The sequence below is a fragment of the Ichthyophthirius multifiliis genome, assembly GCF_000220395.1.
Source record: "Ichthyophthirius multifiliis unplaced genomic scaffold scaff_1120509250550, whole genome shotgun sequence".
Lineage (NCBI taxonomy): Eukaryota > Ciliophora > Oligohymenophorea > Hymenostomatida > Ichthyophthirius > Ichthyophthirius multifiliis.
The window spans coordinates 1-25,848 of NW_004086642.1; the positions used below are offsets into that span (position 1 = coordinate 1).

Consider the following 25,848-nt stretch of genomic DNA (forward strand, 5'->3'; position numbering starts at 1 on the left):
AACTAAAAATTAAATCTAAGAAAAAAAAAAAATAAAATTAATAATAAAATTAATTTAATAGATTAATATATATATATAATATTATAATATTATAAATATATATATATATATATTTATAAATATTTATCTATATATAAATATGTATATATATTTATTTATATATATATATGTATAATTAAAAATAATTTGTTATTTATATTTTTTAATAAAAAAAATCAAATTGGCCCATTTATAGAATTATATTAATATATTTATTCTTTTTATTAAATTTCACTCTCATAATTGTTTCTATTTTAATATATATTTTTAATTTATTCAGATGTATCATTTTAAGTAATCTGTTTATTAAAAGTTTAAAACTCTTTTTTTTTTGCATTTGATTTATTATAAAAGCCGCTTATTAACTAAATTTTCTTGTTTAATTTTATTCTGTTTAAGAAATAATATCTTGAGATTAATAATTATTTTTTTATTTAACCATTTATTCTCTTTAATTATTATAAAAATTCCATTTTGATATTAAATGATCTAGAATAAACGCAACCATTAAATTCATACAAATAATAACAGATACAATATACCAAAAAATAAAAAATATTCTTACTAATTTAGTTTCAGATATTATTTCATGGGCTTATACCTTTTTTTTTTTTTATTTTTATTATTATTTTTTTACATTTAACATCCAATTATTAACTATTAAAAGTTAAAATAATAATATAAACGAAGATATTAAATCATTAAAATTATTTAATACATAATGAGTTGTATATAAAGAAGAATTTATTTACTCTTCATAATTATAAGTCATTTTTCCTCCGAAAATATGCTAACCTTTTTTTTATTTTAAAAAAAAATATTATATAAAAAAAATTTAATAATTAAAATTAGTATTACCAAAAGCTGAAAACATATAAAACATTATTAACAAAACACCAAATAAATCCATAATAATAGGTAAAAATCCAGAAAGTGAATTTAATATAATATTAAATTATAAGAAACTAAAAACAAAATATAACATTCTAATAACTCTAGTTGATATTAAAATGATGCATATTTATGCTACGTTTTAAGTAACATCACAAAAAATTAAAATTAACATAATTTTTACAGCAAAAACATTTATAATTTCATAAAAATAATATTTATTTTTAATTATAAACTATTTATCATAATAAATTTTAATTATATTATCAATTAAAAAAAAAGAATTAAACACTAAATTAATAATACACCAAATTTTAATATTTTCAAATTTATAAATATTATCAGATTAATTAATTATATAAATAAAATTTGCAAGACTTAACGATCCCATTATAAAAGTTTATTTAAATCCGAAAATATAAAAATTCTATATCAAAACTTATTTTTCTTATTAATCTTATGTATTTTATTTTATATCACTATTAAATATGAATAAATGTAAAATAAATAAATATATATATATATATATATATATATATATATATATATATATATATATATATATATATATTACATTAGAAAATCTAAACTTTACGAATCATTAATATCTTAGCTTTACAAATAGTTATCTAAATAATTTTTTATATCATTTCTGTTTTCAACGAAAAAATTATTTATTTAATTCTACATTTCATTTTTATAACATGTATAAAATACTCCTAATACCATATTTAATAGTAAAATATAATTTACTAATAAAAATATTATGAAATAAATAGGCGCCCACCTACAATCATTATAATAAGGCATCATAACATCTGGAAAATTACTCGTTGTTTATAATATAGTTAATTTATAGCAAGATTCCCAATAATCAGTAAAATAATGTTCAGAAGATTTTTAATCATAAAATAAAACTTTTCCTAAACCAGCAAAAAGAAGTATATTAATCCCTAAAATTGAAAGCAATGGTAAACCTTGCTTTACTACATATAAATGCATTGCTAGACTTCTTCTTAAAACTCGACTTTTATATATTTTTATGTACTTATATTTTTAATTTATATATATATATATTTACTTATATAAGACAAAATATACAGGTAACAGAAATTGAGTTATATTAAAATAAAATTAATCAAAAATAAGAATTATTGAAGATTAAGTAAAAATTAACATAGTAATAATATTTAAAGCTAATTTTTTTTTTTATGTGTTTATCTGTCTTTTAAAAATTTTTATTTTAAGAATTTATTTAGAGTCAAAAAAATTATTAAAATCATTTGTGTTGGATAATATATTTCTTTTTCTATATAATATATATTTGAAGTAGGTATTTTAGTTTTTTTGTCAGGTGATAATCTACAATAATCCTGTTAAGCAATAATTTTTTTTTAAAAAAATAAAAAATATGAAAAATATGATATACTGAGTATTAATTTGTACACCATAATGGTTTTTCGAAAAAACCTAATATTATAAGCAAAATAAAACTTATAATTCTTAAAGTAGCTAAATTATTAAAAAATTTTCTAAAATATTAAGCCCTAGAACCTTATTCTTATTTTTTGATTCAATTAATATTTCTTTTAAATTATTTAACATTACAACTGCACTTATATCTTCGCTAATTACTTATTTTAATTATTTTTCATAATTATCATCTATTTAAAATTCATAAACCTTATTATTATCTTTTTAAAAGTTTCTTTAATTGATTTACTACATAAATTAAATAGATTTATTACAAAATATTATAATTAAGTTCGCAAATATAAATTTTCTTATTAATTATTTATTTAAGTAATATATATTTAATATATTTGCAAAATATATATATATATATTTTATTCTATGTATATTAAATATATTATTTTATAAATTTAAATATTTTATTCATATATGATATAAATTTATATTAAAAAAATTAAATATTTTTATTATAGATTTTTTTCGTAAATTATATAATAAATATCTAAAATTAAAAAAAATGAAATTTAATATTAATTTTTTTTTTTAATATTATTATCATTATGAATGATAATAAATATAACTATTTTTATAATGTTCCGATATAATTATTAAATAATAAAAAAAGGAGATGTTTTTAATTTATTTAATACCACATGAATATGCATTTATTTTATTTATTAAATTATAAAAATAAAATTATTCTAATTTCATTTTTATAGCCACTTTAAATCTATTGTAATATCTTTTTTATTTTTCTTTTTTAATTATTTAAAATTTTAATTAAATTATATTATGTATACTTCATCTTTTGGAGGAACTTTAGTCTAAATATATTTTCCTTCAACAATATTACCATTTTATAATTTCCAATGTCCTATTATGTATATATTAGTTTTTTATAGAATTTTCATTTTAAATTCGTAGTTGTCTATAAATTATTCTATAGACAGCTTAAATAAAATAGTTTATTATTTACCAAGCAATTAAAAATTTTTATTAGCTGCCTATAGAATAATTTCTATACAACCATAATGTAATTTTATATAAAATCAGTATATATTAAGAATATAAAATATAAATTAAATTAAAATAAACAGAACCTTCTCCAACAGGCATATTATATTCAAATTATCCTTCATATACATTTCCATTTGGATAAATCCATTCTCCTTCTAAAAATTTATTTTCATGCCATACCCCTTTAAGCTAAATTTAGTAATTTTAAATAGAAAATTTTAATTAAAAAAAAATAATCGTTAATAAATAAATAAATACTCTCATTTAAGTTTTAAAAAACAAATATATTCCAGTTCCATGTTTTTCCCGTTTTACCATTACCCACTATAAATATCTCCATTTTGATAAACATATCTTCCTTCTCCGTGCATTTTATCATTTTTCCACTCACCTTTATTTTTATTTTTTGAAATTATATTTAAAAATAAATATATTTTATTATACCATAATATTCCTCTTTTTATTCTTAGGGTAAATTAACTGTCAATATTCCAATTCCATCTTTTTTATTATTTTGGAATTCGCCTTTATATACATCATTTGGAACATTTTCTTTTCTGGATATGTGATAATATGTGCCATTTCCAAATTTTACTCCGTTTTCATATTATCCTTCATAAATATCTCCATTTGGGAATTCTGCTCTTGCATAACCTGTGAAGTTAATGTAATCTGTTAGTTATCCTTCCTAATTTACAAATGTAAATGGTTTTTCTTCTATTTATGACATACTTTATTATTATATTTTTTATTTTTGTTATTAAATCGAAATAAGTTATTTTTTTAAAAAAATAAATAAATATAAATATAAATATAAATATAAATAAATAATTTACATTGAAAAAAATTATCTAAAAGAAAATATATTTTTATAATTAAAAAACAAAAAATGGAATTAGGTTGTTTTTTGGCAAATCCAATAATATTAATAAATACTGGTGGAGAAATGGTTTATATATTAAATCAACGTTTACAAGCCCAACAAATAAATAATCAGAAAGGTGTTCAAGTATTAACAGATATAATAAAATGTTTATTTTCCGGATAATTAATGACCTAACTTTTTAAAGGTTAAAAGACTATCACAATGCAATTTTTCCGAAATTTAATTGAAAAAATAGTTCATTGTTCTATAATGAAACTAAACTAAAGTTCAATGCAAAAATTAACAGATTTAGTCTTAATGGGTTTTAAACTATAAATAATAAATGCTACATAGCCTTCTGAATTTTATGATATTACCATGAATCATTTTAATGGAATTGTCGATATTCTAAATCATGGTCCTGGAATAGAAGCTATGATGTAAATTAAGAAAAAATTCGAGTAATAATATGCCAAAATGAGTTGTTATGATTATTTTCTTATAAAATAAGAAATATTAAAGTTCGTGTAAGATTTTAAATAAAGAGTCTTTGTATTTTTAGAAGAAAAAATTTAAGCTGATACTGGTGAATTTAGAATCTATAATGGATAGCCGGCAGGACCTTATGTAGGAATTCCTGGATAAGTATGTATATACGATTCTTAGGGAGTTTTGAATTTAAAGTTATTCAAAAATTTAGAAAATACTAAATTTTTTGTATAAAATGGTTAAAATAAAAGCTTTATTAATGTAATAAGTGAATGGGGATAAAATATATATGTATCAGGAAGGAAGTAAAAAGATTATAGTTAAATATAAGGAGAAAATTAAAAAAATATAGACTTTAATAATGTTGTTAAATGTGGAAATGCAAATGATGAATAAATGATTTCTTAATTAAAATTAAATACATCTTAAGCAAAATAAAATTTCGATAATTTAACTAATATGATAAAAGGAAACAAAAAAGAAGATCATGATAATTTTTAAATTAATATTTTTAATTAAAATAAATTTAATATTAATCAAAATACTTAAACTTAGATTATAGATTAATAAGATAATAATTTCTTAAGTGATTTAATTATTATTGGTATATTATTTTTATAAAATTATAATATTATTTTTTATTTAATATATATTTATATACTATAGATTAAAAAAGAGATTAAAATCTCATATAAAAAAATATTCAGGATTTATTTGGAAATTTAGGTTTTTTTTTTTTTAACATTGAATTAAATTAAATTTTATAATGGAAAAAAAATAAAAATAGATATTAATCAGGATGAATAAAATTAAGAAGAAGAATAAAATGGACAAGATTTATTAGATATGATGGATTAATTATAAGATTGAAGAAAAAATATATAAAATCCATTTAAAGTAACAAAAATTTTTTTTTTTTTAAAATCGTCATTTCATAAATTTATTAAATAATATATTTATTATTTTAATAAAAAAATATATCAAATTAATCTTGATACTAACCAAAAAATACTATATAATTTTATAAATTTAAATAATGAAAAAAAAAATATATTAAAATAACGAATAATAGCAAATATTTATCATTTTTATCAATATTATTTAATAAATTTAACAACATTTTTTTCAAGACTACATAATATCCTAAAGATCAACACAACAAATACCAATTCCAGAGTTTGCAGAACCCGAATCTTCTTAATTATCAATTTAAAATAACTAATTATAACTCCAAATATTATTATTATGTTCAATCCATCCCATAATTCTTGCCACATTATAAGCACCAGAATAAATTTCTAAAGAAGTACATAAATGATAACCTTAAATACATGATTACTTAGCAGTTTCCAATTCACAATTAATACACCCTAAATGCAAAAAAGAAGGCTCTATTCCTCCCAAAAACATAGAAGCTTCAGCCTATACTTAATAACTTTTAATTTCATAATTATATATTTTCAATTCGTCTACAAATGCATTTAGAATACAATCATCTGAAAACCATGGAGTATTTCCTATATAAAATGGTGAGTCGTTTTCTACATCAAAGCTTTACAGAACAGCTACTTAATCGAGAATACCATTTATATAAAGTTTTATTTTCTAACTGCTTTTTGATAAACTAATATGAGCCCATTTATTATAAGATAATCTTGCGTTTGATTCCAAAATATTCCCCTTTATATATTATATTAAAATTATTTTATTTTAATACTTCCAAAAATTCATTTGTATCGAGTGTGGATATGAAAATTTTTATACTCCTTTTTTCTTTATTAAAATATATACCTGGTTGTCTTTCGAATTTTCCTTCAATAAGATTATCAAATCCTTTTTATATTATAGGGCATTCTTTTTTTCCTTTTACTTTTTTTTATTTTTATAAAAAAATAAATTGATTAAAAAAACATTGTTTTTCTTCAACAGGAAAATAGTAAAATTAAATTGTATATGAAGAAGATTTTAATTATTCTTAAGGTATATTTATAGATAAGTAATTTTTTCCATTAAAAAATAAACTATTCCCTTAACCTCCCCAAGGTTATCCTTTTTATATATCAGAACCTTCATTTGGATGATTAGAATTGCCAGATATATCTAAATTCTATTATTTTATTTTTTAAAAATTAAATTAATTGATTAATTATACATTTTTATCATCAAATGAGTAATAACCTATTAATCCTTCCATTTTAGCTGGAGGTACTAATATTTTATCACCTTTATATTAAAAAATTAATATTATTAGAAAATAAACTAAATTCGAATTAAAATACCATCAAATAAACATATACTTCCATCTAAATCAATATCACATTATGAATCATAGGGTTTTCTAATTATATTTTTTTATAATGAACATAAAAATGTATTTAATTTTATATCGTTTATATATTATATCTACAAACTGTGCTTTTAAAGTCGAAATCAAAATTAAAAAAATTACAATTTTCATTTATTTTATATTTAAAAACGAAGTATTATGTATATAAATATTTTTTTAAAAAAATTTTGTTGTATAAATTAATTTTATAAAAAGATTATTTAATTTATATATAACAAAAATTTAAATTTTAAAGTTTAGAAATATAATAAAAACCTTAAGTATTATATATTTATAAAAAATTATTCTTATTTTAATTTTTTTTAAATACAATCAATAAAAAATAAAAACTGACTAATATATATATATATAAAATAATTCTAATATTAAATAAAAAATATTCTCAATTAATCAAACTTTAATGATTAACTTTTTTAGCATTCTAAACTTATTTACTAACTAAATTTTCATCAACAATTTAGAATTTAGCCGAGATTTCAATAAAGTCATTTATAAATCCTTTGTAAGCTACATTAGATCTATAAATATATGGAATATCCTTACATTATCCCTTAAAGAATGCAAAAACAGGCGAATTAGCATAATAAGGGCAACTACTTAAATTATTTTTAATATGATTAATCCTATTAAACTCAACATACTCACTTTTTTAAAAAGAATCCTTATTAGTTAAATACTATAATCCCAATTCTTCATACAAAGGTCCGTAAGAAGCACAAGCTGAACAATTATTCGCATAAAAAAATAACGCTTAATTTTTCAAATTATTCTTGATTTCTTTTTCAAAAGTATTTCCGACAATTTTCCTTGAATATTTTCTATATTTAGGTACTCTTTATGAAGCAAATGTTTCTTTTACATCATCTTTTTCTTCGACAACTTTTTAAATCCAATCAAGTACATCTTTCATTTATAAAGAAGGCCCATCATAAGTGAAAATATAAGAATGTGGCTTTAGAAATTCTTCTCTTGAAATATTACTTTCTTAGAGTTCTTTTTTCGAATTAATGTAGTATAACTGTAGATGCTTTTCCCTTTTCTTAGCGCTTTAAAGCTATATTTTATACGCTGTATTATTTTCTCTGTCATGAGCTTTTGAATAGTTAAAAGAAATTTTCTCCCATAATTATTCAGGCATAGATTTGTACAAATTTTAAGCTAATTTTACTAACTCTCCATGTGTTTATTTATCTACTTTATTTTTGTCTACATTAATTACTAAATCGAATTCCTTTTCTAAATAAAAAGACTATGATCCAAAAATGTTGATTTTATTATATGTGTTCGTGGCATTTTTTATTATTGTAGATATATTATTATCCTTTAAATTCGCAAATTTTTAGCAACAAAATTTTTATTCTTTTAACTATAAAGAAGGCTCTATTTACGTGAATATTGTCTATTTAATAAAAAGGTGCAAATCTCCATTTTTTTATGAAATATTTAACTCTTTAGCCACTTCTTTATCATCAATTAATAAAAAAGCAACCTTTGAATTACTCGCATATTTATTATTTAAGGACAAGTTCTTTAATTTTTTTTCAGTTTATTTATAACTAGAATCTTCTTTATCACAATAGGCTAAAATCAAAGTATTTTCATTCGAAAAATATTACAAAGAATTAAAAAATTTATCCAAATCTTTCTTCTAAAGGGAAAAAATGGGCTAGAAATATGCTTAAAGTGTGCTTTTTTCATACATATAATCTTCGAATGAAAAAGCCGTAAAACTTTCCTAATAGTTATTCTATATAAGGAAAATATCATACTAAGTAGTATTATATTTCTTAATAAATTTTAATTCTTCTTCTTTATTTTCACTATTATTTTCGTCAAAATGCATTATTAAAATTTCCTTTCCGCCAGTCATTTATTGATATTCTTACAAATTTTCTAAATAAGCCAAAACTTCATTTGTAAATTTTTAATTCCAGTTTGTAGATATGAATATTAATATATTTTTCCCTTCATTTATACCTTCATGGTATTTTTTTAAACAAAAAAACTCGATTTTATTTTTCTTGTTTGGCGTTTATAAATAATCCACTTTTTTAGGCTTCTCAGGCTCTTTTCGTTCCAAGGAATAGACATTTTGAAAATTTTAATAGTTCAAATATAATGACGTGGAAAGTAAAGAGGAAATAAGTAAGTGTCTTTTAGATATTACTTAGGTTAGTTTTTATATTTTAAATAAATTTCTAAACATATTTTTTTTGTTAATTAATAAAAAAGTATCTAATTGTACTATTTTTTTTAATTTTGACTTTCTAAATTATAATTCAATAAGAACAAAATATTATTTTATAATTTTTTTATTTTTAAATAAAAAATTAAAATATTTTTATTTTTTTTCAATAATACGTATTTATTAAAAGGAAAAAAAAAAATTATATAAACGATATATAGATTTTTGATAAATACAATAATAATAATAAAATGCTTTCTTAAATAATATCGAAGAATTTCTCAAAGAAATCTCCCATCCATTCTAAAATTGCAGTAATAGGAGGTGGATGTGCCAGTTTAAATTTTGTTTCCTAAATAGTTAAAGAACCAGGTATTATTCCTCATTAAATTAGAGTTTTTGATTCTTCTAAACTCCATTATTACAAGCCCGCCTGGACAATGGTTGGTGGAGGAATTTACAACATAAAAGACACAGTCAGAAAAAATGAAGATTTATACAATAAATGGATTAATTTTATTAACCTGGCTATAGTAAAAGTATTACCTGACTAGAATTTATTAATTGCTGAAGACGGTACTGAATATTCATATGAACATTTAATTATAACTTCTGGTTTGCAAAACGATTTTGATAAAATAAAAGGTTTTTTTAAAAAATAAATATAAAAAAAAGAAAAAAAAAAGGTGCTAGAGAAGCTTTAGATGACCCAGAATTTCCCGCAGGTTCAATATATGATTATAATTACGTACAAAAATTTAATGAATTATGTTCTGATTTTGGAGGTGGAAAAGCTATATTTACCGAACCACCTCGTTCACAGGAATAATCAGGGGTTCCTTAAAAAATAATTTATTTAGCCGAAGGCAGATTTGTAAAGAAAGGAATAAGAAACAACACTGTTATAGAAATGAGAAAAGCAGTTGATTATGAATTCCCATAACCTAAATATAGTGCTGCACTTGAAACAATCTAAAAATAAAAAAATATTAATATTCATAAAAACTCAAATTTAGTAGAAGTTATTAAAGATAAAAGAACTGCTATTTTTTAAAACCTTAAAACTTAAGAACTAGAAGAAGTCAAATTTGATCTTATTCATATTGTACCTTATCCCAAATTACCATAATTTTTAAATGACTCTCCTAATATTACCGATGAATAAGGATATTTAGATGTTGATATGCATACTTTGAGACATAAAAAATACTAAAATATATGGGGAATAGGTGTTTATTTTTAAAAAAACATGTATATATATTTTTTAATTTTAAAGGTGATTGTGCAAATCTTCCTACATCGAAAACTATGCCTGCTATTCTTAGCTAAACTCCTGTGGTAGTAAGTAATTTACATCATGTTTTGAGTGGAAAAGGACATATAGATTTACCTAGCAGTTATGATGGATATACTAGTTGTCCGATTTTTGTTGGAGATGGAAAACTTATGCTTATTGAATATAAATATGGGTATGTTGCTTGTGAAACATTTATGGCAAGATAAGATATACCTTCATAATTTTTCTATAAATTAAAAAAAGATTTCTTCCCTTGGGCTTATTGGAATTTAGTTCCCAGAGGTATATGGCATGGAAGAAGAACTATTTTACCTGCCTTTACTAAGGCTTTTACATCTATTTGATTTTTTTTTTTTATTTATTTATATTTAACATAAATACATATTTAGATATATAGTTTTTTTTTTTTAATATATATATTTTTTTATTTTTTATATAAAAAAATAAAATAATTAGTTTTATTTTTATATTAAAAATAATTTTAAATTATAATATTAAAAAAAAAAATATAATAAATAAGTTAATGTAATAAAATATTTAAGTTGATTATATTTTAGAATAGCATTTTGATATTTTAAATATTATAAATCTTTAACAATAAAAAATATAAATAATTATAAAAAAATTATTTTAAAAAACAATTAATAACATATATTTTATATCTGAAAATATAAATTAAAAAAAAATACAAGAAAATTAATATTTATTTATAAATAATATAATAAAAAAAGACATAAACATTATGAATTTAATAATATTTTTTTAAAATAATAATAATTTGTTAAATAAAAATATTTTTATTAAATTAATATTCTATATATTTTTAAACAATATATTTTAAATTAAATTATTTTTATTTTATTAACTCAAAAATTAAAATATTAAATCTTAAAAGAAAACTGTTAAATAAATATTAAAATGAATTCTGATTCTTTGAGTTATATAAACAAATATATTAATAAAATATATATAATTATTAAATAAATATAAAAATATATAAAATTATAAATATATAAATTTAAAAATATATATATATATATATATATATATATATATAATTTTTTATTTTATAAAATTTATTTTTAAAGCTTAATAGATTGCTTAAAATATTGACTTTGATCAAATATAAAATACAAAATCATTTTAAAGATTTATTTAATAATAATCTTTAAAAAAATAAAATACATTATCTAATTCAGATAATTCAAATTTAAAATGTTATTTTATTTAAAATTAATAAAATGATAATAATTCATCTATTGATAATATATAAAATTATCCCAATTCAAAAATTTAAGATTAATTTTTTAGTGGATCTAATAATGCAAATTATTTATAAACATATAATTCGCCATATAACGATAAACATTATCTTGATACATAACATTATTAGTAAAAATATTTATTAATAATATAATATTTTATAATTGAATAATATAAAAGAAATTAAAAATTCGATTTCAATAAAAATTATGAAAAAAATAATAAAAAATATACTAGTGATATAAAATAAAAATAATAAAAATTGAATTTTAAATAAAATAATGATATTATATTGAATAAAGGTTTAGTTAAAATTATTATCAAATCAATTATTTTAATATTTCTATAATTTTTATATTAATAATAATAAAGGTTAATTTCAATAAATAATGTAAAAATATTAAAATCAAATAAATTAAATGAAATAGAAAATTGAGTCATAAAAATAAGAAAATTTAAATGAAATGTATAAAAACAAAAAAGAATTTTTATTATAACAAGATAAAATTTAATAACTTTAAGAAAAAGTAATAAAAGTTAATATACGAAAAAAATTATTTATAAATTTATTAGGTATATAAACTTCAATTGAATAACGATATGCTTCTAATCGAAAATAATAAATACAAATAAAAAGTAAATCATGAATTTGTTTAGAAAACCAAATTAGAAGTAGATGTAAGAGATATAAAATTCTAATTAGATGAAACAAATGATGAAATAAAGTATATATATTTTAAAAACATATGATAAAAAAATAAATATAAAAAAAAGTGAAAAAAAAAGATTATTTTAGAAAAAATATGAATATTTTTAGAATCAATAAAATTAATTTGAAAAACTAAAATAAAAATATGAAAAATTAAAGTAAATAATAATTATATAAATATATATATATATATATATATATATATTTATTTTTTTAATTAGAAATGAATATTAAGATTTACTATTAATTAATAAAGATGATAAATTCTAATTAGAAAATAAGATTGTTTTAGAATAATCATTATTGATATAAATATAGAATTTAAACGATATATATTCTAAATTGAAAATAAATAACTAAAATTAACAATAAGAAATATAAAAATTAAAATTAAACGAAAATAAATTTATTTATGAAAAAGAAGTTCTTTAAAAAGAAATTCAAAATTTAAAAAAAATTAATTAACTTAATTTATAAAGAGAAAATCGTTTTATTTAATAAATAGACTAATATTCTTATAACTATTAAAATACTGAAATTTTAAATTAAGAAAATTAAATATAATAAGTAATTTTTTAAATATTTAAAAATTATCAATTTTTTAAAATATAATTTAAATTTAAGGATAATATTTATAATAAAAATCAATAATAAAATTTTTAATATAAAGACAATAATAATTTATTAGATTATTATAATTTTATTAATCATAATTAATTTGATAAAAATATTCTAAATGTTAGTGATTAGTTTAAAAAAACCTAAATAATTAATTAATAAAACAAAATTGCCCTTAAATAAATAAAAAATAAAAATACTTTGACATAAAGCAATTTTTTTTAATGGGGAAAAGATGAACAATAATATGATATTAAAAATTCTTAATAAAAAATATAATCTTTAGAAACAAATTGTTTATATTTGGATGATGAAATTAGTACTAACAGAAAATAATACAAAAGCCTTGAAAAAGAAATTATATAATTAAGTTTACAAAAGCAAAGAGTATAATTACATTAAAATTAAATTTTCATTAAATATTATTATTTAATAGATTTTAAGCGAAATTTAAAAAGTTGAAAATATAAAAATTAATAGTATTGAAAATATTTAAAAGTAAAAGTTTCTTAATAAATAATTAGATTTAGTTGAAAAATAAGTTTCTAAAATAAAAACATAATTAAGGGATTTAAGCAACACAAAATAAAAATGAAACAAATTATAAATATTAAATCAATTTTTATGTTTATTTATAATATATTTAATAAAAATTTTTACTTTATAATAATTATATAATTAGAATTCTAAATATTATTTAAAGAAAATTTTCTTTTGTTTAATCCTAATTATAAAATGTAAAACATTAAAATTAAACAATAGTAATTAGAAGTAATAATAATTATTAGAATATATGAAAAATTACTTTAATACAGATAAAAAATTAAGGGCAAAAATGAACTTAAATATATAATTAAACACAGAAATGTTAAAAAAAATATCATTTGTTTTTAAAAATACATTTATTTTACTATACGATAATTAATTTTCTAATAAAAAAATTAATACATGTATAAATGTTAATAAAAAAACTTTGAAATTATTTTTGTTAAAAAAAATAAATATTAGATTTAATTTTAAAAATATTTATTTTTCAATATAATTTTATATAGTTTTTATTTACTCTATTGAAAATTGAATTTTATATTTTTAATTTTTATAATATAAATTATTTAAAGTTGAATTAAAAAAAAATATATTATGTAAATTTTTATTTTTTTTAAAAAAAATAATATTAAAATTATTCATTATTATAAGTTAATACTATAATATAATTATTTTTGTAAAAAAGTTTTTGAAATTTGTTTTTGTGTTTTAAATAATTATTGATTAGAATAAAATATTATTTAATACTATTTTTTATAGTTTCAATATTTTAAATATATTTTCTGTTTATAATCAAATTATTTTATAGATTTTAAAAAGATTAAAATAAAAACTCAAAAAATATATTTCTTAATTTTTTTTTTTTTTTTTTTTTTTTTAAAAAAAAAAAATAAAAAAAAAATACATATTTTTAAAATATGAATAATTATCATATTTACGAGGAAATTGGAAGAGGCAAATATTCAGTAGTATATAAAGGTCGAAAAAAAAGATCAATAGAATATATGGCGGTTAAATCATTAAAAAAATGTCGCCGAAATAAGGTAAAAAATTAAATATAATACAAAAATAAACAATATTTGAAACTTATACATTAAAATTTTGAAAATATATTAATTCAATATAAATTTTATTTTAAAAATAAAATTATAAAGGTTCTAAATGAAGTAAAAATATTTCATTGTTTAAACCATCAAAATATAATGAAATATTATAATTGGTATGAAACTCGAAATCACTTATGGATTATATTTGAATATTGTTCAGGGGGAGATTTATTAACATTAATTGAATAAGATAAAAAATTACCAGAGTAATTAATAAAAAATTTAGCAAGAGATTTAACAGCAGGTATAAAAATTAATTTTCATTTTTTTTCTTTTTTTATATTATAAAAAAAATAAGCCTTATAATATCTGCATTCTAAAGGAATAATATATTGTGATTTGAAACATCTAATGTTTTATTAAACGAATATGGATAATTAAAGATATGTGACTTTGGTCTATCAAGAAGAATAGTTGATATGATATAGGCGGTAGATGATGTAAAAATATTTTTTTAAACTAAAAAATTAATAAATAAATAGACTAAAGAATCCGCTAAAAAAGGTACTCCATGTTATATGGCACCAGAATTATTCCAAGACGATGGAGTATGTTCATTTTAAAGTGATTTTTGGGCTTTAGGGTGTGTTATGTATGAATTAGCAAGTGGAAAACCACCTTTTGTGTCAAAAAGTTTCCAAGATTTAGTAGGTTAAATATTGAATAAAGAAATAGTAAGAATAGCTAATTTTTCTAATGAGTTTAATGATTTATTAGATAAGTTATTGCAAAAAAATCCTTCAAAAAGAATAACTTGGGATTAAATATTAGTACATCCTTTTTGGAAGGATTTCCATAAATTTCCTTAATCAGAAATACCCTCATAACCTCATTTTGAAAGATGGCTTTTTTAATCTAAATTTAATAATGCGAATTAAATAGGATATCAATTAAATTAAAATATTGTCTAGTAAAATACTTCGAAAATATAAAGTAATTCTAACATAAACAGCAATAATAATAATATAATAAATACACTTAATAATAATGTGAATCTTTTAAGACTAAGTTTAAATGTCTAAAAAAATTTACAAAAAGAAATAAATGAATATTCGAATTAATAATAGAATAATGATATAGAATTAAATAGTATGGCATAAGTAATAAATATGGGTGCAGCAGATGACGAAGAAGGATAAGAAGAATATGCAATAGATTAAAATAATAATAACAATTCTTAGTATTAATAAGATTTAATTGACGAATAAAAAAATAATGTGGAATTTAATTATGCACATTTTAATTCATTAAAATAAGTAGAAAATAATTAAATACATCATGATTCAAGAAACAAAAATAATAATAAATCATAAAGTAGTAATTAAATTAATAATAATAATATAATAATAATAATAATAATAATAATAATAATAATAATTATAGTTAAAATACTAATCAAAAAATGCAATAATAATAAATAATACCTGTTAATGAACTTTTCACTCATAATTCAGACAACTCAGTTAAGCCTATTATTGGAAATAAAGAAATTGAAAAACAAGGCGAATAATTTTATAATAAAGAACATTTGCCTTTTTAAGCTTTCAATTTAGAAGAAGTTTGTCAAGGAATTGATAGTTAATTAATAGAAAATCATTTTGAAAATATTTTTAATGCACTTTTAAATTCATCAAATGATAAATATAATATTTTGTGCTATTTCGAATGTATTACCTAAAATTCTAATGTTGCTAATAGATTAATTAATTCTGCTTTTATGAATTTATTACTTAAATTGCTTAAAGTTGTTAAATAATAATAAACTAAAGTTAAAATTGGGAGCATACTAGGTTATTTAATTAGACACGCCACAGTTATTGAAAATGAATTGAGCTAATAAGGTATTTTTATTTAATACATATAAAAAAAATTTATAATTAAATAAAAAAATAGGTATCCCTTAAATTTTGATTGATGTTTTAAAAAATGAAAAAAACGAAAAAGTTAAACGAAAGTAATAAATAAAACTTTAGTTTATTTTTTTTAAAATATATATATATATATATATATATATATATATATATATATATATATATATATGTGTAAATAAAAAAAAAGATGCATAGCAGCTCTTGGAGAGTATTTATTTTATGGTGCAACCTAAATAGATGAAGATCCATCAAATAGTGTATGGTAAATACAGCCTTTTGTAGTTCAATTCATGGTAAAGCTCTTACGAACAGAAAATGAAGACGAATACGTAAAATATTATACTATTAAAACAATCGAAAATATAACTGCTTAAAGTGTAGAAACAGGACAATAATTTTCAAACAGTGATACCTGTTTAGCTATAATATCTTTATATTTAACATCTAATATTGATGGTTTGAGAATAAGTTCAATGGTATCCCTTTAGCACATGGCGATGTTAAATAACTCCCTTAGTGATGTGATTTTAGTAAATTTAGGAGGATAAAAAAACCCTCCCTATGGTTATTTAAAAGAAGTATTATTAAATGGCTAGAATAGAGTTTAATAAGCATTATTAACTATAATTAATTTACAAATACTTATTAGCGAAAGTGAATTAACTTAGTTTTTGTTAAATGATTTGGAGTTTATAGAAAATATAATTCATTTATTTGATAATCCTAGTTTAGTTGTAAGAGGAAAAGCCATTTTAAGTATTTTCTTGATAATTAAAATTAATTAAAAAGCATTGATTTTACTTGCTTAAACTAAATTCTTTCATTATTTTGAAAAAATAAGTAGAGATAATTAAAAATATGTTCAATAATGTTTCTGTAATTTAAAATAATTGCTTGAAGAAATGATTACCTATATTCTTAAAATTATTTTTGATGAACTTTGTAGAATATAAAGAGGAGAATTAGCAGATAACTCATCTACATATTATTAATAAGGCAACCTTTATTTAAACTAATTTGTCCCAATTTTAAATGGAAATTTATAATATTTATCTGTAAAAAAAAAATATATAAAAAAAAATATTTATTTATTTTTAATATAAAAAAGGTATTATTATAATATGCAAATTGTAGTTAATTAAGTACTAGTTTATTCCAATAAAGTTATTTAGAATTAATATTTGATTTATTGAATATAGGTAAAGATGCAAGTTAAGAAGTAAAATCTGTATTAGTAAATTTATACGAAGTCTTATTGGGAAACAAACAACTTCTTAACTACAGTATATATTTTGCTGAAGTAGTAGTTCCTAAATTAGTAGATTAACTAAAATAATAAAACGACTAAAACATGAAATTTAATTATTTAAAATTAATTGTGGACATTTTAAGTTTATTATTTTCAGAAGAAAATTCTCAACACTTTACAAGGCTCTCAAACTTTTTCTTAAAAAACTTTGTAAGTACTTAATTAGGTTAACTTCTTGATTCTGAAGAATAGCAAGTATAAATTATGGCTTTAAAACTTTTAAATTTATTCGTAGAAAAAGAAAAATGTTCAAAAAGTTATATCCAAGCCTTAAAATCAAATAAGTTAATAAATAAAATTATCGAATAATTCACTTCGAATAGAACTGCTTTAAAGTTACTTACATATATAATATAATATTCTACTTTATAAGAAATTAATAGCTATAATGTGACAAAAATAGCTGTGGAACTTTTCAAACATTATATATTGAAACAATAGGATTAATGTTATGAAGATTTAGTAGATATTTTTTTGAATATAACAACTAAATTAATAAGCAGCCAGTAGTTTAATTTAGAAAAACCATCATTTAATAACGAATAAATAGAAAATCATGATTATCTTTTAATTGCTTATGATTGTAGTTTTGGCTTGTTAAATAATATCGATTTTAGTTTAAGCGAAAAAGTAGGAATGTTTATTATTTAAATTATTTTCCTATTTGGAAAAAATAAAAAAATATTAAAAAACGAATATGTATTGAATATTTTAAATACTATTAATTAATTCTCTATGGTAAATACAATGATGAGAAGAAATATTAGAGTATTAAATTGGATTGTCTAAGTTTTGGATTTGAATAAAGATTTAAAAGAAAATATTTATTATTGTTTAGAAAAACTTAAAAAGCCAGATGATTAAAAAGTTGTTGCGACTATAAGTGAAATTAAGTATTTTTTATTAAAAAATTGATTAAAAAAATAAATTAATAATTGATATTTAGTTATATTAGCAGAAATTTATTAAAATAATAATAATAATAAAAAAAAAAAACATATTTATATAATAACTAAAAATATTATTTTTTCATATATAAATTAAAATATATATTTATAAAAAAAAAAAATATTTTGTTATTTTTCTTTTAATTGTTTTATATTTTTTGATTTTACTTCTAAAAACATAATAACTTATTTTATTTTTTTCTAAAAAAAAGAAAATTTCAAGCTATTATTTTCATTATTTATATTGTTATTTATTATATTTTATAAAAAATTTATTAATTTTTATAAATGGTTTATTTAATTGTAAATTAAATCAGTTTATATACTTATTTTACTTTATTTATATGATTAATCCAATTATTTTTCTTATTTATTTATACTTTTTATTCTTAATTTTATACTAAATAATTATAATCTTAAATTTAATTAATAATAATATCATGGAATCAAATCAACTTTTTATTTTCTTATTCTTCATTTTCTTTTATTTAAATCTATTTATTAATCATAAAATATATAAAAATAGTTTTAATTAACTTCTCATTTAAGAAGAATATTATGATAATCATGATTTTCCTACTCCTAATCATAATTAAGTGAAGATTTAACTTTAATGTTTCTATAAAATTTCAATTATATAATCTGAAAGTATATTTTTATTTATATCAACATCAGCTTATTATTTTTCAAAACTTTTATTTTTATTAAACATAATATAATTATAATTAACAATCAAATAAACTAAAATCACCTATGAAATATAAAAAACATAACCTAAAGTTAAAATTCTCTATTTTCTAGAATTACGATATACTTAAAAAAAAATATAAACTTAATCAATATTTTTATCACTCCAAAATAACTTATTAAATTCATTAATACAGCTTTTATTACATAAAATATATTTATCTTCATATAAAATAAATAATCCTAGCATTATCAAATATCCTTATTAAAAATAAAATTATTAGAGCATTTAATGCATTAAATATGTACTTTATTCAAATTATTCAAAATCTAAAGTTGAGTTAAATTTAAGAGATATAGCTTAAATGTTAATCTAAAAAAGTGCAAATTTTAGATGTTCCTTATTTATTTAGCATAAATTTTTCAAATAAAATCATTGTAAGCATTTATTTTAGAGCAAGCTATAATTTTATTAAGTATGATGGTTTTCAATTGAAAATTAAGTGAAGAATTTAAAGATTATTTATAAATATATATATAAATTTAATATTTATAAAATAATCAATACATTAAATAAATTGATTTTAATTATTTAGAGTATAATTTTAATTTATTACATATTGTATATATGTTTTATTATAATTTGCATATATCAAATTAATAATTTTGAACAATGCATAACTTTTTAGTAATATAAAGAATTATTAAATTAAAATTAAATACAAATTATTCTTTTTAGTAAATTTGTATTTTGTTTTTTTGGATAAGTACTAAAGAAAGCATCTTAATATAAAATTATAAAAAATATTAAATGAATAAATATATGTTTTTTAAGCTTTATTTAAAGTAATTTTTTTTAAAAAAATGCGAGCATTACTTGCATTAATAAAATTTCTAATAATAAGAATTAGAAACTATAAAATTATTTTATTAAAAATATAAGAGAAATTTATTTCTAGATATAAATATATATATAATCAAATTATATATAAGGTCATAAGATTAGAATTTAATTTTTTTATTTTTCTTATAATTTAAAAATATTGCTTAATTTTTTTCAAACTAACAAAGAATAATTTTTTAATCTAATTTTAATTATAGACAATTATATATAATAAAAACGTTTAAATTTATAAATTACTATTCTTTATACTTCTGAGAATTATTTATATAAAAATTAAAATTATTAATATATTAAAAAAGGATGATATAAATTTATATAAAATAATAAAATTAAATTTTAAAAATAATTAAAAAAAAAAAAAAAAATGCCTAAAAATAAAAGTAGAGGTGGCAAAAATTACAGAAGAGGTAAAAATGAGAGTGAAACAAAAAGAGAATTAGTATTCAAAGAAGAAGATATGGAATACGCTTAAGTAACCAAAATTTTAGGAAATGGTCGTTTAGAATTATATTGTTTTGACGGAAAAAAAAGAATAGGTCATATATGTGGAAGAATGAAAAAAAAAGTCTGGATTTAAATGGACGATATTGTTTTGGCAGGTCTAAGAGATTTTTAAGATGAAAAATGCGATATTATATTGAAATATTTACCCGATGAAATCCGTGCATTAAAATAATATGGTGAAATTCCCGAAAATATTAAAGTAAATGAAAAAGGAGGTGATAATGGAGAAGTTGTTTTTGAAGACTCAGATGATTAAGATAGTGAAGAAGATTAAGACGAAAAACCTGTCCAAACTAAAGTAAAAAAATAAGTAGTAGCTGTAAGCAGCTCTTCAGAAGAAGAAGAAGATGCATAAAAGAAAGACATTACAGATAAAGATATTGATGATATTTGAACAAACATTTATTTATATGCAATTTTTGTTTTTTCTTCTTTTAGAATTTATAATATTTTATTTTATTTTTGGCTTTATTTTATATTAATTTTGTTTTTTTTAACTTTAGTTGTTTGTCAATAATATTTCTTTATTTTTTTTATTAAAAATTTATTTTTATGTAAATAATTTTTTTTTTAGAATGTTTATTTGAAAAGATTATTAAGAAAAGAAAAAATGAATATAAAAATAGAAATAAAAATATTTAAATATATATAAATATATATAAATATATATTTATATATATATTTATAATTAATTTTTTTTAAAATATATAGAATATATTAAAACTTTTATTTTAAATAGACATATATATAAATATATAAAAAAAGCTTAAAAAAATTTAGATAATAGTTTTATAATAAAATAATTTTATTTTATTTTTAGAAAAGAGAAAAAAAAAAATAATAATCTATAAGTAATGTATGAATTTTAATTAAATAATAAATGCTTTTATTTAAAATAAAAATTAATTCATAATATTTCATTTTTTATATTAAAAACAAAAAAATACACATTTTTTTTATAAGAGATTATTTATTATTATTTTATAAGTTTTAAATAATTAATTATATCTTTTTAAAAAACTTTTTTTTTTCATCTTATTCCGAATCTTACATTTTTTATGAACAAGTTTTCTTCTTTTTTTATATCTTTGTCGTTATGGAATAAACTTTTGTATACTTTTTTTTTTTTTTTTAAATATTTTAAATATTAAATATATTTATTTATATTTTTTATATATAATACCATCAGTATCTTTAGTTTCTGGTTAGGTTAGAGCTAATGGTTAATAAAATTATTATTATTATTATTAAATATCATCTTAATCTTTATCTGTTTTTATTTATTTTTAAATTACTTCTTTGACTTCTTAAGCATCTTGAATCTATTATTTATGCTAATTGTATTTTAAGCATTTTTAATATTTTAAAATAAATAAATCAATAAAAATACCTTGGTGTCCCTTTGTTATTACTTTTTTAATATTTTTAATTTTTTCTCTTATTTATCTTCTTCGCTTGATATTAATTTTATAAGTTCATCTACTTTGTAAGGTTTTGAACAAACAGGGCATATAGGACATAACTTATTTTAATTTTTTAATGTTTCCATTTCCAGTAATTTTTCACTAAAAACACACCCACAACTCCATAATCCTACAAATTTATTCATTCCATTAAAATCAATTTAAGTTAAAGGACAAAAAAATTTATATTCAGAATTTTTATCTATATTTTCTTGTAAATTTACTTCTTTTACATCTTTTATTTTTCTAATATGTGATAATTATTAAGGAATTTTCTTTTCCATTAAAAATTTTAATACTGTTTCAAAATTATATAAATTTCCTATTCTGCACATAACTATGGGCTTTTTTAACCTTTATTTACTCAAAGTACATAATTTAGCTCTTTTTTAATTTTAATATTTAAATATAAAATTTATAAAAAAAAGTAATTATTATTTACCTAAATCTCGCCTATACTATATTATCAATCTTGACTTCTCTAGGCTTTTCTTTAACTAGATCAGTTCTTGCTATTATTTAATGTTTTTATATATATTAATTAAAAAAGAAAAAAAAATACTTTGAAAACTTCCGCCATCATTTCCCATTTTTTTTAGTATTATTTAAAAAACAAATTAATTTATATAAAAAAATAAAATTTTAATATTTATAATAATTTGTCATATATATATAATTTATATCTCAAAAAAAATTGTAATAAATATAAAATATTATTGCTTTAAATTTTTGGTTGTTAAAAAATAAATAATTTTATTTTTAACTTTATATAAAATGAAATCAAACTTAAATTAAATTGATAATGTAATTGGAAAAAAAAATTGTTTGTATTAAATTTGTTAAAATAAATAATTTTCATAACATATGTATGAATTATAAGACAGCTATTTCAATAAATAATATTAAAGCAAAGTTAATAATCATTTTGTTCCGAATAATGAAAATGATAATTTTATAGTTATTAAAACACATTTATAAAAGAAAAAGAAAAAAAATAAATATATTATTTTTTAAAATAAAGGCACATCCTGTAGATAAATATAATCCATATTTAGCATAAGAATCGCAAATTAGAAAATCTGATATTACAGAAGAAGCTTTAGATGACTGGATTAGATAAAGTATAAATAAAACAATTAATGATATAAAAGATTCTAAAAAAAAATATTATTTACCAGTAAAAATATAAATATTATGATTATTATAATTTATTTATTAGTATTAATATTTTAGTCAAAATCTATTAAAAATACTAAAAACAGTGTGACAAAATTAAATGTTTTTACTTAAAAAAATTAAACTAAAGAAAATGATAAATTTATTAAAATCTTAAAGGAAAAACTAGATAATGAAGAAGAATTTTAAGAAAGAAAAAATTTGTAATTAAAGAAAAATAAAAAAGATTAAATTAGATTTAAATATTAATTATTTTAATAGAGAGAATCTTAATAAAAAATATTTATAAAAAAAACTATAAAAAACAATAAAAAGATAATTGAGTCAAAGATAAAATCGAATTAAAATAGTAGATTGCAAATATTTATAACCGAAGTATATATTTAAATTAAAAAAATTACTATTTATATATTTTTTAAAAGATTATTAAATAGGACATCTATCATTATAAGAGAGGAATTTTTAAATGAATAAAATATATAAAAAAAAAATTAGAAAATTCAAATAATAAAAAATAAAATATAAATAATTAAATTAATATGAATTAAATAAATAAAAATTATGAATAAAATACTCCTAATATTGATTTTTAGGGATAATAAACATAAAAACTTCGATAAAAAATATTTACTTATAATGCAAGTAATTTTTTAAGATAAAATAATTAATAAAAAAATACCGAAACTTCATTTATAGAAAAAGATTTATAAGAACTAAACGTAATTTTCTTAATATAAAAGATATGTTATTATAAAAATAGTAATTAATAAATAATTAAGAATAAAAAAAATAATTATATAAAATTGAATCTTTTGCTTTAAAAACTTTATAATATTAATTAAACTAAAAAAAGAAATAAAGAAATGATTTAAATTAAGAAGCTAACAAATTAATTGAATATTTTCAAAATCCAGATATATAATTAGAATAATTATAAAATAACTCACTAATTAAAACTAAAAATGAACATAAACCTTAATTATATGGGCCATAAAAATTTTTAAATTAAAAAAATATAATATTAAATAGAGAAAATTAAAAAAAGTAATAAAATTAAATTGAATTTAAATAATTTCAGTAAATAAATAAATCCTTTTTCATTTCATAAAAAAAGAATAATATATTTAAGTAAACAAATAAGTCTATTAATTTTTCATTTTAAAAAACTAATAATATAACTCTTAATTCAAATTAAATATAGTAAAGTATTAAAACAAAAAATAATTAATCATTTCAAATTAAAAAATCTGAAAATGCTAAAAAAAAGTCTAAAAGTGAAAATTATTAACTTACACAATATAATTTCTATAAGAAAAAACAACAAGATGAGCAAAATAGTCTACCTTATAATTTTTTATAATAAAAAGAATAAACAAACACACCTTAAAATTCAAATTAATAATAAAATCAATTTAAACTATCTAATACTTGTTAATTTGAAATAAGTTAAATGAAATATCTCTAAAATAAAGTTAAAAATCTTATAGATAAAGGAAGTGAGGAAAATCTTACAAAAAGGCTATATAAATTTCCTCCGTTAAATATGCATTTAGATGAACTCAAAGAATCGGAAAAAAAACCAGTAAAATTATTTTATTTTTAAATATTTTATATTTTTTCTTTAAGTTAAAAAAAATGAATAATGCCGAGTTTTGGTTTTCGAAGAGTTAGAAACTAATATAAAATGATTAAATTGATATCGCGACATAATGCTTAAAGTAAGTTTTAATTATAGACAAAATGCATTATAATTCAGTATTTAATATTGCTTGTTTATATGAAAAAAGTTAAAAATTTCAAAATGCAATAAATTGGTTTTAGTTGTAAAAAATATCTAATTTATATAAATAATATATTAAAAAACCAAAATTAATAAAAAAGATCATTAGAATTTTAACTTAATAACGAATAAACATTATTTGGATTAGCATTATGTTAATATAAATTAAATTAATTCGAAGAATCATTAAAAACAATTAACCAAATATTACTAAATAACTAAATACAATAAAATAAATATATTTATATAAAATCAGTATGTTTAAAAACATTAAATAATTTAAAAGAAGCAGAAAAAAATTATAAAATTATATATAAGAAAATGAATCCGTAAAATTATATTATATTATTACATTTAATGAT

The 25,848-nt window shown here is 17.4% G+C and overlaps 8 protein-coding genes across 8 annotated transcripts, besides 29 other annotated features; 4 read left to right on the forward strand and 4 right to left on the reverse strand. All coding sequences in view use genetic code 6, as the record gives it.

The window, feature by feature from the left end:
* The first annotated feature begins 65 nt into the window (after positions 1 to 65).
* Positions 66 to 169: a microsatellite.
* Positions 66 to 174: a microsatellite.
* Positions 101 to 175: a microsatellite.
* A 429-nt stretch (positions 176 to 604) lies between these two features.
* On the reverse strand, positions 605 to 949 carry IMG5_081160 (hypothetical protein; the record flags this gene model as incomplete). The annotated part of the gene is made up of 3 exons (XM_004036420.1): positions 605 to 640; positions 758 to 834; positions 898 to 949. Coding segments are annotated over 3 exons (165 nt in total), but the record flags the coding sequence as incomplete, so codon positions are not given.
* Positions 950 to 1,441: 492 nt separating this feature from the next.
* Positions 1,442 to 1,501: a microsatellite.
* A 1,706-nt stretch (positions 1,502 to 3,207) lies between these two features.
* Positions 3,208 to 4,150, reverse strand: IMG5_081170 (phosphatidylinositol-4-phosphate 5-, putative; the record flags this gene model as incomplete). Its single annotated transcript, XM_004036421.1, has 4 exons — positions 3,208 to 3,277; positions 3,504 to 3,609; positions 3,679 to 3,811; positions 3,865 to 4,150. 2 exons carry the CDS (start codon positions 4,148 to 4,150, stop codon positions 3,681 to 3,683), a joined length of 417 nt encoding a protein of 138 aa, XP_004036469.1. The 3' UTR covers positions 3,208 to 3,277; positions 3,504 to 3,609; positions 3,679 to 3,680.
* Positions 4,151 to 4,215: 65 nt separating this feature from the next.
* Positions 4,216 to 4,246: a microsatellite.
* A 1,653-nt stretch (positions 4,247 to 5,899) lies between these two features.
* IMG5_081180 (NLI interacting factor-like phosphatase family protein, putative) lies at positions 5,900 to 8,031 on the reverse strand (the record flags this gene model as incomplete). The annotated part of the gene is made up of 6 exons (XM_004036422.1): positions 5,900 to 6,454; positions 6,492 to 6,643; positions 6,686 to 6,881; positions 6,927 to 6,997; positions 7,557 to 7,714; positions 7,799 to 8,031. 6 exons carry the CDS (start codon positions 8,029 to 8,031, stop codon positions 5,900 to 5,902), a joined length of 1,365 nt encoding a protein of 454 aa, XP_004036470.1.
* A 1,526-nt stretch (positions 8,032 to 9,557) lies between these two features.
* IMG5_081190 (hypothetical protein) lies at positions 9,558 to 10,947 on the forward strand (the record flags this gene model as incomplete). Its single annotated transcript, XM_004036423.1, has 3 exons — positions 9,558 to 9,951; positions 9,993 to 10,535; positions 10,583 to 10,947. The coding sequence occupies 3 exons, from the start codon at positions 9,558 to 9,560 to the stop codon at positions 10,945 to 10,947; spliced, it is 1,302 nt and encodes a 433-aa protein (XP_004036471.1).
* Positions 10,948 to 10,992: 45 nt separating this feature from the next.
* Positions 10,993 to 11,041: a microsatellite.
* A 311-nt stretch (positions 11,042 to 11,352) lies between these two features.
* Positions 11,353 to 11,414: a microsatellite.
* Positions 11,415 to 11,542: 128 nt separating this feature from the next.
* Positions 11,543 to 11,662: a microsatellite.
* Positions 11,586 to 11,632: a microsatellite.
* Positions 11,586 to 11,634: a microsatellite.
* Positions 11,628 to 11,660: a microsatellite.
* Positions 11,663 to 12,695: 1,033 nt separating the features above from the next.
* Positions 12,696 to 12,743: a microsatellite.
* A 2-nt stretch (positions 12,744 to 12,745) lies between these two features.
* Positions 12,746 to 12,780: a microsatellite.
* A 420-nt stretch (positions 12,781 to 13,200) lies between these two features.
* Positions 13,201 to 13,255: a microsatellite.
* An 811-nt stretch (positions 13,256 to 14,066) lies between these two features.
* Positions 14,067 to 14,102: a microsatellite.
* Positions 14,103 to 14,592: 490 nt separating this feature from the next.
* Positions 14,593 to 14,617: a microsatellite.
* Positions 14,618 to 14,656: 39 nt separating this feature from the next.
* Positions 14,657 to 15,268, forward strand: IMG5_081200 (hypothetical protein; the record flags this gene model as incomplete). Its single annotated transcript, XM_004036424.1, has 3 exons — positions 14,657 to 14,782; positions 14,894 to 15,089; positions 15,144 to 15,268. The coding sequence occupies 3 exons, from the start codon at positions 14,657 to 14,659 to the stop codon at positions 15,266 to 15,268; spliced, it is 447 nt and encodes a 148-aa protein (XP_004036472.1).
* Positions 15,269 to 16,139: 871 nt separating this feature from the next.
* Positions 16,140 to 16,223: a microsatellite.
* Positions 16,173 to 16,223: a microsatellite.
* Positions 16,224 to 16,247: 24 nt separating this feature from the next.
* On the forward strand, positions 16,248 to 18,951 carry IMG5_081210 (hypothetical protein; the record flags this gene model as incomplete). The annotated part of the gene is made up of 4 exons (XM_004036425.1): positions 16,248 to 16,686; positions 16,739 to 16,799; positions 16,904 to 17,771; positions 17,825 to 18,951. 4 exons carry the CDS (start codon positions 16,248 to 16,250, stop codon positions 18,938 to 18,940), a joined length of 2,484 nt encoding a protein of 827 aa, XP_004036473.1. The 3' UTR covers positions 18,941 to 18,951.
* Positions 16,834 to 16,885: a microsatellite.
* A 270-nt stretch (positions 18,952 to 19,221) lies between the features above and the next one.
* Positions 19,222 to 19,261: a microsatellite.
* A 1,608-nt stretch (positions 19,262 to 20,869) lies between these two features.
* Positions 20,870 to 20,915: a microsatellite.
* On the forward strand, positions 20,889 to 21,580 carry IMG5_081220 (hypothetical protein). The gene has a single exon (XM_004036426.1). It carries the CDS (start codon positions 20,928 to 20,930, stop codon positions 21,459 to 21,461), a length of 534 nt encoding a protein of 177 aa, XP_004036474.1. The 5' UTR covers positions 20,889 to 20,927; the 3' UTR covers positions 21,462 to 21,580.
* Positions 21,581 to 21,593: 13 nt separating this feature from the next.
* Positions 21,594 to 21,637: a microsatellite.
* Positions 21,595 to 21,638: a microsatellite.
* Positions 21,596 to 21,636: a microsatellite.
* A 43-nt stretch (positions 21,639 to 21,681) lies between the features above and the next one.
* Positions 21,682 to 21,748: a microsatellite.
* Positions 21,710 to 21,754: a microsatellite.
* A 176-nt stretch (positions 21,755 to 21,930) lies between these two features.
* Positions 21,931 to 21,970: a microsatellite.
* A 127-nt stretch (positions 21,971 to 22,097) lies between these two features.
* IMG5_081230 (hypothetical protein) lies at positions 22,098 to 23,120 on the reverse strand (the record flags this gene model as incomplete). Its single annotated transcript, XM_004036427.1, has 5 exons — positions 22,098 to 22,183; positions 22,251 to 22,401; positions 22,458 to 22,914; positions 22,973 to 23,042; positions 23,093 to 23,120. The coding sequence occupies 5 exons, from the start codon at positions 23,118 to 23,120 to the stop codon at positions 22,098 to 22,100; spliced, it is 792 nt and encodes a 263-aa protein (XP_004036475.1).
* A 1,055-nt stretch (positions 23,121 to 24,175) lies between these two features.
* Positions 24,176 to 24,246: a microsatellite.
* Positions 24,202 to 24,268: a microsatellite.
* Positions 24,269 to 25,848: the final 1,580 nt, after the last annotated feature.